The 11,017-nt window shown below is 43.3% G+C and overlaps 1 protein-coding gene across 6 annotated transcripts in view; it reads left to right on the top strand.

Moving 5' to 3' along the window:
• The first annotated feature begins 1,250 nt into the window (after positions 1–1,250).
• The window catches only part of GABRA5 (gamma-aminobutyric acid type A receptor subunit alpha5), a 58,780-nt gene continuing 49,013 nt past the window's right edge, over positions 1,251–11,017 (top strand). Inside the window, exons 1-3 of one of the 6 annotated variants that reach the window (XM_064143517.1) lie at positions 1,251–1,393; positions 2,763–2,916; positions 10,756–10,877. In XM_064143517.1, coding sequence (XP_063999587.1) covers positions 2,831–2,916; positions 10,756–10,877 — 208 coding nt within the window. In that variant the 5' untranslated portion in view covers positions 1,251–1,393; positions 2,763–2,830. Of the gene's footprint in view, positions 1,394–1,434; positions 1,527–1,666; positions 1,688–1,899; positions 1,921–2,350; positions 2,482–2,762; positions 2,917–10,755; positions 10,878–11,017 lie in introns of those variants that run through there. The other 5 variants (XM_064143520.1, XM_064143522.1, XM_064143521.1 and 2 more) reach the window with 5 other exon arrangements.

The raw sequence follows: 11,017 nt of genomic DNA, 5'->3' as shown, positions 1-11,017 counted from the left end.
AGTGCTGTAAAAAATCTGATTTAAACCCTCCTAGGCAAGAGCATTATCATGAGAAACTATTGGTGCTTCATACTACTTTACTTGGATATTTTTAAGCACCAGGAAAGCTGTTCTGATGGCAACATTCATTCACAAGTTGATATTTATTGAAGTCACTAAGGAACAACAGAGAACAGCATATGTCATTGACTCTGCACTTAAGATGATAAATCATTGCCACAAAACCTGAATGCCGTTAAGCACCACATAGAGCCAACACCCCCCGATAATTTAAATTCATAAAGGCCAGGTTTGAATTCCAACCATACAAACCATGAACCAACCACACATTTGGAGGTGTCCTCTACAGCAATGCCTGCAGAAACAGTGCTTATTTCAGTGACGGGATTAATACCATAGAATTTTTTTTATGGGTAGCAGGGAAAAGACATTGCCTAAAAGACAGATGTTGCCTTGTTAGGTCTGTTAATTTAACAGTCAAATTTGGAGCATTATTTCAAAGTATGGTCACAGAAGTATATATTGAATTCATATTTATCACATGCAAGATGCACACGTTACAAAATGTGACACGTATCTCAAGGAATCCACAGGAACTGGGACTACACAGCATGAATTTCCTCTTTTGGCGAGTTTGGAATGCACCAATCCTTTCATGCCTGCAAGCAGTATAAAATAGATGTGGCTTGAACATGCAGCAAGTGCGACGCTCCCCACATTGAGACTGTGAAGCAGTGCATCCATTTTTCTGGAATAAAACTACATACAGTCACAAGCAAACGTCAAAGTTATTGCATGTTCTCCTGGAATTCTAATATCAACACAAAGTGTGGATGTCTTATAATGAGGATGTACGAAAGGAGTTAACGTTGTTTGGTACAATAGCCCAGCACTTATGAGTTGATACGGTTTAGTTGCATGGCTACAGAAAAGGGATATAGACACAGAACTGTGTCTGTATATCGGTGTACATACACATCTATGTGTGTGTGCGTAAGGAGTCTGTAACAGATACCTATTCGGCCAGGCTGTGACAGGGGCTTTCCCCGCGCGGGTAGGTACTGGCTGGGCTCGCCCAAGACCCTGCTTCTGGGGGGGGGGCGGCTGCACCGAGAGCCCGAGGAGACGCGGGACCCTCCCTGGCCTCCGGCAGGTCCGGCAGCGGCCCCTTGTGGAGGGGTTCCTCAGTGGGGTACGCGAGGGGTGCGTGTGCACAGGCTCGCGCTCCCGACCTCGGGCTCGTAGCGGAGGCGGTGCGGGAGCGACGCTGCGGCGGGGCCGCGCCTGCCAGCGGCGGGGAGGCAGCGCCGCCGCTCCCGCTCCTCTCCCGCTGGCGCTCCGCAACTTTCGGGCAAGACCGCCCCCTTCGCCCTCGTCTACCCGCCGGAGGCTGGTAAGCGCTGGGCTCTTGCGCCCGGCCAGGCCGGAGAAGGGCGGTGGGGACCCCTGCCTATAGCCCGCCGAGGGACCGCCACTGCTCCCAGCACCGCGCACATGGCCGCGGGAAACTTTGGCGGGCAGGCGGGGTAGGGACAAGCCCAGAGGCTCCCTCGGGAATGGAAGGGAAGAAGGGAAGGGGGCAGCAGAGCGGGCTCGGGCGGACAGGTGCCACTCTCTGCGGAGCGGGCGACGCGGGGCGCTGAGTGGCGGCGGAGAGGGGCGAGTGGCAGTAGCCAAGCAGGTGCAGGTGGGCTGAGGCTGAACGTCTGCGGAAGGGAGCGGCGACCCCGCAATGCCCAGTACGGAGCGAGCGGGTCCCGCCGCGGGGCAGTGCGCGCCCGTGCGGGTCGGGCGGAGGGAACCTTGGGAGGGCGGCTTTTGGTTCGGGCTTTACGCCTTGCTGCGCGGGCGGAGTTGCCGAGCGGTGTTAGAGCAGGGGCCACAAGGTTTAAGTGGAAAATCCATGCAGCTCTTGTCTAGGTGTGTTTTTGAGGGTTGTTTTGGGGGCGTTGTTGGTCTTGGTTGTCTTGGGGCTTTTCTTCGTTTAGATTTGGGGTATTTTTTTTTATTATTGTTTTGATGTTGTTTAGTTTGGTTGTGTAGTTTAGTGGTTTGGGGGTTTGTTGTTGGTTTTTGTTTGGTTTGGTGCCCCCCCCCCCCCCTTTTTTTTTTTTTTTTGATAGGATACAGAGGAAAACGTTAGTGTACAGTGCTGAAACTGGTGATCTGGTCGCTGAGGCAGGTATCCGAAAAGCGGCATCACTGAAGCAGCTACATTACTGTCATTCTTCCTGCTAGCGTGAGGTTTATGTGCCTTTGCGAGGAAGGTCACTTTATGCCCCCTCCCATCCCACCCTCTTTTTGCTAAGCCGTGCATCAGCATCGTGAATTCCAAGAAGCAGTAGGTGTTTCTTGGCATTTCAACTGGGATTTTGGAAAGGGAAACCGGGCATTTAATGGGAAAAAACTGCGATGGAAGGAAAGGATGCGGAGGCTGCACACAGCCCTTGGTTTGCAGGCGTGTGGAAGTTGTGGAAATAGGTAAAGGGTCAAAATTGGTGACTGTTTCTTTAGTTACTTATATCGTGGATGACTATAAGGGAAAACTGGGCCAGTTAGAATTTTTTCCTGTTTTGCAGTTTGCTGTCAGCAGAAGGTAAAATATGTCCTTGAAGATATAAAATTTTACATAAACAGCTGATGTTTACATAAGCCTAGATAAGTTTGTGAAAAATAGAGATAGCAGAAGATTGGATGTTAGTTGAACTCAGCTATCCTGCTGTCTGCCCCTGTAATAATTTACCTTTTTTTTCACATTGCAGTGTAAAGAGCAAAGTGAGTAGCTGCACCTTTACCAAAGCAACCACCTGCGTTCCTCCTCTCCTCTGGAATGGACAATGGGATGGTCTCTGACTTTATCATGATCAAAAACTTCTTCCTCTTCTGCGTTTCCATGAGTTTAGCTAGCCACTTTGGGTGAGTTGCCAGCTGTGTTTGAATTTTTGCTATGAGTTTTTAAAGAAATAAAAAACCTTGGCTGTATGTGGTGCTGAGAAGCAGAGCAAAACAAGTGGGCTTTGCATTTTGTCTTAATGTGCTGGTGTCAGGGGGGAGGGAGTGATTTGCTTTCTCAGATTTACTGTCTCATATCAGCTATTTACGCCCATTATGCTCTTGCAGGGAAGGCTTGGGGGGCATGGGGAGCTCAGACCAGGCCAACAGCTGCTGAGTGCTCTGACCTGGGTGTAGAGCAGCTGGGGACTGTGATGCTCCCTGCCTTGGTAGGTATACTGAGGGAAGCTGGCACCTTCCCTGTTACCTGGCAGGTGTAGGCTGTAGGCAGCAGTTCAAGGCTGCAGCAGCAGGACTCAGTGTGTGCTTACTAGCTGGTACAGGCTTCCCTAGTGAATAAGCTAAGATCGTGACTGCTTGAAAGGGTGGCTGAGTTTGAAAGTTGCTAGAATAATTACAAATTGTGTTTCCTTGAAGCATATAACAACGAATCCTGTTTCCTTATTTTTGCTTTGGATGCTTTTCTGATGGAAGCATTTTGAATGCTATATTGAAGAATTGTTCCTACTATAGCTCTTAGGAAAAAAAACAACAAAAAACCCCAAAACAAACAGAAATACCTTACTGATAAGTTTTTCCCTGAAGCCAGAGATATTAAGACTTTCTAGGACTGAGCTGTGCAAGAGAATCTAGGAAAACCATTTTACAAGTGCTCTGGAAATGTAGGTTGATTCTTTTTCTGTGGAGGAGAACAATTATTTATGATTTCATCAGGAAAAAACCTGAATCCTCCCAATGTGCTGATTCACAAGCACACCCGTCAGTTCCTTGCTATAAGAAGCTACAAAATGGAGGTGCAAATCAGTTCTGATTTCAAGCAAAGGGATTTTTTACAGATTGAGCCAGAAAGAAGTCCAAACTTTGAATGACGACTGTCTATGCTATAAACAAAACTTAGCCCTATCTCCAGTGTGTGTCCTATATAGGCAGGCAGAACCACAGTGGCTCACAGGAATGGATGTAGGATTGCACACTCCAAAGGATTCAAAGAACTGCGCACTGATGTATTCTCCTTGGAGAACATTGGTCCTGCTTTCACTGTAGTCTAATGCAAAGCTCTCCCTGGACTTTGTGACAGAAATGAAGAGGACATAGATAGTGGGGGGCTGGTTTTAAACTTGTCTTGACATGTTTGCAATTTGATGAAGTATTACCATATTGAGAAAATTTGAGTACCGTAACCTTTAAGTCCTGCCTGATTGTCCATCATCTCTGCAGAAGGTGGCACTTTGCAGTAGTTGAGCATGACCTGTTTGTTTTTGTTGGGTCTTTTAGCTATGTTACTCCTCTAACAGAAGAATAGATAGGTGATGCTTGGAAAAATAATTAATAAATGAGGGTTTAACTCTCCCCTTTGACTCCAAAGCAAATGCTGAATCTAAGTCCCAAGTAGGAATTGGTGTGACTTGTAACCTGGCAGATAATCAGAACAGGACAGTTAGGGGAAACTAGGACACTTGTTTTCTGCAAGTTACTCAAAAAGCTTCTGTGCACTAAAATGAGATCATCACGTAACCCTCCTCCCCCACCCCCCCATTTCTGATCTAGTAATTTTAGTCTGGGCCTGCAGAGATAAGCAGCTCTAATTCGCTGCACCACTCACATGCTGCCTGAGGGCTGAATTTTGACCCTGCTCAAAAGGCAGAGGATGCTCCAGCGCTTCTCTTCCAGAGGCAGAAGCAGTTTTAGAGTGTAATTTGCTAAGTGCTTTGGGACTGACTCTTCAGGACAGAATGGTACGATTTACATGTAGGCTGGTATATTAACTGCAAGAATCTAATACTGATAATACTTGCTGCTGCTACCAGGTTTTTTATTAGCTTCATCCATATTTGCAGTGCAATGTTACATTGCAGTGCATTTTGCTGTGTGCTAGATAAAAGTCATTGGCCCAAGTGAGCGCAAATTAAAAAATCAAAATATAGTAGGAGCTTACAAATGAAGGCAGAGATTTGTCCATGATTCTCCATAGTCATTCCATATTTATATTAAATCATAAATACTGATTTTGCTGACACAGTCAAAGCCACCTTGGGGGATTTTGATGACAGGTAAAATAAACAGGAATTATGTATCTCAGTCTCCTAGACTACTTTAGAAAACTCAGCAAAAGTCTGTGATTAATGTTTAACATAAATGTGGAATGGCTGTTGAGACTTATCCACATTAATAGGCTGTAGAGAAAGACTGTAGACATTGTTGGTAGAAGTTATTTAAAGAAAAATCACTGATTAAACATTCAAAGATACAGTTGAAACGAGAAGAGGACATTAAGCCCCCCACCACTGCTGGTGGAACAGTTTCATGAGACTACTTCTGAAAAAATGGTCCGGCATGAATCAAGGCTTCTTCAAGCTTGCTTGAACTCAGCCTTGAGTTGTATAACACTCTCATGAGTTAAGGTATTTTACTCAAGCATTTCAAAATTGTTCACAATTGTCTTGAAAGTGAATATTAATAATAGAGCTAGAAAATAATTAGAAGTCAAATATAATAATGAAGAGATGCAAATATGATTCCTTGTGGGCTGTAAGAGAAGCCACGTCACAGAAGCCATGCAAGGACAGATGCCAAGATTTCTGTGCTATGAGGTAGCACATGGTCAGCTCCATGCTGGCCAACCTTTCTGCATCTTGACTGTTTTTGCAAACCCCAGACTGTCCACAGGCACATCTGTGAGGATGCACTGGTGATGCACAGTCCCTGTGTGTTTATGCTTTAGACATGCAATTTCGGAAGTCTGTCTGGGAACCAATGAGGATGGATGTTGGTGGTGTACCCACAATTTAGTTTTTATCTGGTGTTAATATTTATAATAGTACAGAAACATGGAAGACAGAAGATCCCAGTTAAATGTAGCCAACAGAGGGCTTCCCTGTACACTGTGAGAATTCAGTCTGTGGCGTGTCTGTAGTTGCACATACTTTTCCCCTAGCTCACAGCCCTTATCACTGAGACCATAATCCTGCTATTTAGGCTAAACGTACCTCTCCTCCAGGCTACTATTTCAAGTTAGTCTCCACAGCCATAGCATTTAGTTTTGCTGGGTTTTCCCTTTCCAAGTTTTTGCAAACGCTAGGGAGTTTTTCCTTATGTTTTTGTAAGAATGATGATATCTTTGTGCAGTTGTGTTTGTTTGGTTTTGCCTTTTTTTTTTTTAAAGTCTTCTTTTCCTTTCCATCTTCATGTCTTTTGAAATCATTAGACAATTGTAAGAATTGGAAAACTAAGTGGGTTTGGAGAACTGCTTGGAGGTAAATATCAGTCCATCCCTATTCCGAACAGAAAGCTACAGATTCAGCATCTCTGTTTTGTTTGGCTTGCCAGCTGGCCAAATAATAGGCATGTACCTACAGGCCATCCAGCACATGCTTAGTGCAGGACCAGTCCTGGCATGAATTACCTCCTAGTGAAGCTGCAAGTCAGTAACCTGGGATGCTGAGAGTACTGGGAGGTGTTTCATGACCCTGGAAGAAAGGTAAGATATTGAAAGAGGCCTTAAGGTGCAAGGGGTTGAGGACGATAAGACATCACCCTATGAAAAAGAAGCTTTCAGTACACTGCTAACAAATTGCTTGTTCCCAGAAGATAGTAAAATATTACCTTTCCTAAGTAAAAGAATAAAAAAACTATTCTTTAAGGAGGTGTATAGAACACTAAAATGTCATCATTTTAGTCAGTCCTCTATCCCAATCCAGTATGAAAAAATTGAATCTTCATTACACAAATTCACAGAGTATCAGCATCAGCAGTAAGAAAGATGGCAAGAAGTTAACTCAGAAAAGTAAATCTATTTCCTTTGATGTCTGGCCAGCTGGCACTATCCCAGATTGTGCAAGTGCTTTTTCCACTGTCTTTTCCACAAATTGTTAATTTGTCTGAAGTTCTGGTATGATTCCAATGCTATTAAAGCAAGTTATTTGAAACTACTTTTAAGAGAGAGATAGAAAAACACAACTTTCAACAGAAAATACTCAGTTGTTTTTCCAATGTCCCTTACCTATTTCTTTTTTTTAAGTTTTGTGAAAAATCATGAAATCTCTGCCATACATTTTCCTATTATTAAAAGTAAGCTATGAGTAATACCTGTCATGATTCTGACTAGATGGCAAAAAAGACAGTGATGTTTAAAATGGCAAACAATGAACTCATTGGAAGAAGTAGCTGAGCATCTTTAGAGAATAATTACACTTTATAGTGATGGGCCCCTTCTGTGGCTTCTGAGTTTTTCAGTCACCCTGAAATTGCAATATTAAATAAACATGATGAGAAGTATTCCTGGTTGGTTTAGTTTATGTTCAGTAATGAGGTTTAAATGTAATTGTCTTTGAATTTTCTTAGCATTTTTGTAAGGTTCTTTTATAGGTTTATTTTTATCCATAACTGAAAATGTGTGCTATAAAAACATTTTTGGTTGCAGAGAGGTAATTATGTGCTTACCTACTAATGTGCTGATAAAACCTAATCTTTGGCTGAGTGGAAATAATTAATTTAGTGTATCACCTGTTTTCTCTCTGTTCACAGAGCTACAGTGTCTAATAATGTGCATGTAACTTTGCAAGTGCAGTTTAAAAGTCTTAAGTCGTAAAGGACGACTTCAGCACTTACTGCAAAGCCTGTATTTCACCAGCAGTCTCAAAAATAGAAATTAACTTTTCTGTGAAATAAAAAAATAACATTTGCACCAACGGCAAACAGTAATTCATCTACAAGTGCAACTTCACATAGCAGTGACATTTCACCAAAATTCAACATCAGATGCCTTCCTTTTTTGGGTGAAGCGATGTGCCAAATCTAAATTGGATAGCAGTTTTGCAGACGAAGTGCAGGCTTTCTGTGAGTCTTCACCCTAGTTCTTCCTCTGTCTTTTTCATATATTAATTAGGTTTTCATGTGGACATACAAATGTATTGCAGTACTTGAGGTGTGTACACTATTCTTGTGAAGGATGTACGCAGCTGAGATGGAAGGAAGCAGCATGAATTACTCTGGATAGATTCAGAGGAGCATTTATGAGAACTAAGTATATTTTGTCCCATCCCCACAAAAATAGTTCAATGGAAATCTCCCCTCTGAGTTCAGATGGCTTTGAATCCAGCCACAAGCACTAAAAATAACAAGCTTTTTCAAGAGCAAAGAAACTAGTGAAACTTTGTATCTGGTGCCCCCCAGCACCATTCCTTTGCAATAATTTGGCATCTCTTGTTCCCATCACCTATTGCAACACCTACATTTTACCTCTGTGGTCCTTTTTCTCTCAGGATCTTTCCTAATCACCCTGCAAGTCTCCTCCATATCTCTTAATTAGCAGAGAGGAGGTGGGCTAGTTTTGCTGAGGCTGTTTCTGAGCTACATGCATGCTGACTGGCCCAGTCAGTGAGCCAGAGGGAATTATATGACTGCTGACCTCACATTTTTACTTAATGAGGCACTAATTTAGATCTCTCTCTCCCCTTGTCTAGTCACTGCTTTTCATGAAACCTGTAGGAATGAAATGAAGTTTGAAGTCCTTACTTCTTTGTCAGATGCATTGAAAAATGAAGACTGGTTCATTGATGTGATGAAGCAGCATGATGCATATCTCATTCTTATGAAAAAAAGAAGCCAAAATAATTGAGAAAATGTCTAGGATTTTATCAGAGTTTTATTTATGATCACCACATGTGAGGAACCTCTGCAACTTCTGTGTGCTATTTATATTCATTAAATTGCTGCTTGTAAATATTCACCTTTTACCTGGTGAATCCCTTTGACTATCATGGAAAGAAAGTATACAGTCTTTTGTCTCAAACGGCTCAGCGTGAAGGAATTTCTTATGTTTATATGATCAGTTTTCATCTCCTGAATTTGTTGTTTTCCATCATAGTCAAACATGCCAGTGATAGTGTTTTCCTCAGTTACTAGAGGTTGTTGTCAGAATTTATTTGGACTTTTGACTGTGGGATGGCCTGTAAAATCAGTGAGATTTGCAGCTATACCTCTGCCTGCAGAGAAGGAGAGTTTCTTGGTAGCCTTGGGCTTTCCAGTGTTGAGTTTGTTGAGAGTCTCGGCAGTACCAGTAGTACTCAGGATGCAAGGAGCCTCCTCAGCCAGGCATTTGTATGTGCATCAGCATTCCAGGGAATTGGACCCATATTCCTACTGCCTGGCCTTGCCTCCCTTTCCTGAGAGGTTTTGCAATCCTTTAATTTTCCAGCAGAAGTATGTAACCTGTAAAGGGAACAGGCACAGAACTGGGGATCTGCATGTCTGTCAGGGGCTATGTGGTTGCCAGCAGCTTGTCCTGAGCCGGGTCTTGTGTCATTAAAACTTCTGAACACATTAAAGAGGTGTCAGTGAAGTCCCATTTTACCTTGTGCAGGTAAAAACAGGTTGAGGTCTTCTTTCTTTCTTTGTATATATCCTGTTCTGTTAGGTAAGCCTAACACGTATGTTACAAGCATTCTGCAAGGCAAGCTGTGCAGAGAGATGCTGTGAGGTTCTCTTGTTTATTTACTGATTTATTTCCCGGGAGACTGACAGTAAATAAACATGGATTTCTAAATTTTGTTATCTCGGGGTGAGTGGTTCACATCGACCTCAGGTTGTTGAAGTGTAAGTGATTCCTGTCTGCTGGTAGGGTGTGTGAGGCAGGGTATGGTTCCTAGTGGGGTGGTGTACCCTGTCACAGCCAGAGAATTTGTTGGTGATTTCAGCAGAGAAATTAAACTTGAATAAGCACTGAGTGTGAGCAAACTTGCTGCCTAACGAGGTGCTCAGTGCTTGCTGCAGTTGAAGCATGTTTATGGATAAACTCTGGTGTCTGTTATTTAGGTAAGCAAAGACATTGGTAATTGCATTGTAAGCAACTTCCTACCTTTGAGCCATGTATAAAATAAATAAAGAGAGTTCAGAATAAAAAAAAATCTGACCCAAAAGGTATGGGTTGAGGCCTGCTACATGTTGCTGTTGTTTGCATACTACAAAGGAGGACTAACTTACGCAAAATGGAGAGGAGGAACAAAGTATTGTGTTTTATGTACTGCAGTATGTTTCTTCAGATACCCCAGTGATACTGGGTAGGATTTTTGAATGCAAGGGGAGTTTGTTATCCTTAAATAAGGTTAGAATTCATCCTTTGTTCTAGCAGTAAACTATATAAACTGTGTAAATTAGAAACTGTTTGGCATGTAAGGATTAAAGAGTACCATCAGGCAGACTTGAAGGAGTGTCCCTAGGCAAACCTGTGCTGCTGTCAGCTGATGCGGTTCCAAAAAACTAGAGAGCTAACCTGCATGAAAGCCCATTACAGCTTTTGCTGGCTGTGTGATCTGACCTTGCTCCTGGAAAGGGGTGGAGATACGTCAGCACTAGGGAAACAACAGGGCCGAGGTGGAGCAGGGCAGCATGGGGAGCTGATCTTTCTGATCTTCCATGCTCATGGATTGCCTAAGCTTGTCTAGAAGCATTCTTCACCTTCAGCAAGCAATGATCTTCCTGTGTGTGTTAATGCAAGAGGGTCAGTGGACTCAAGTGCCCTGTAGTCCAGCACCCCAGGGGTCTGGACTGGCATTGGTCTTGCCTTGGGTCCTTCTCCTGCAGGAACGGTTATTTATGATTGCTTAGAGATGTGATGAAACGGTCCTGGCTTCCCATGCCACTCAGTTGGTGCAGCAGGAGAGGGCAGAAGATCAGAGGCTCTGTCACAAAATTCCCTTAAGACTGAAGCCCCTTGACACATTTCTTTTCATTTGCATAAAATAGCTTCTCGCAAACACCAACAACATCAGGAAAAGAGGACACCAATGATAACATCACGATATTCACTAGGATCTTGGATGGTCTGCTGGACGGCTATGACAACCGACTGCGCCCAGGACTGGGAGGTAGGGTAACACATTCACTGTGTCTACTCTCTGCAATGTGGGAGCAACAGCTACACAATACCTTCTTGAAGGGACACCTGCTGTCAGCACAGACCTTGACAAGGGAGTTGTGTTTCATTAGCTAAATGAAGCCCAAAAAG

Source organism: Pogoniulus pusillus, chromosome 5 (genome assembly GCF_015220805.1).
Source record: "Pogoniulus pusillus isolate bPogPus1 chromosome 5, bPogPus1.pri, whole genome shotgun sequence".
Lineage (NCBI taxonomy): Eukaryota > Metazoa > Chordata > Aves > Piciformes > Lybiidae > Pogoniulus > Pogoniulus pusillus.
This window is presented reverse-complemented; position numbering and strand designations above follow the sequence as displayed.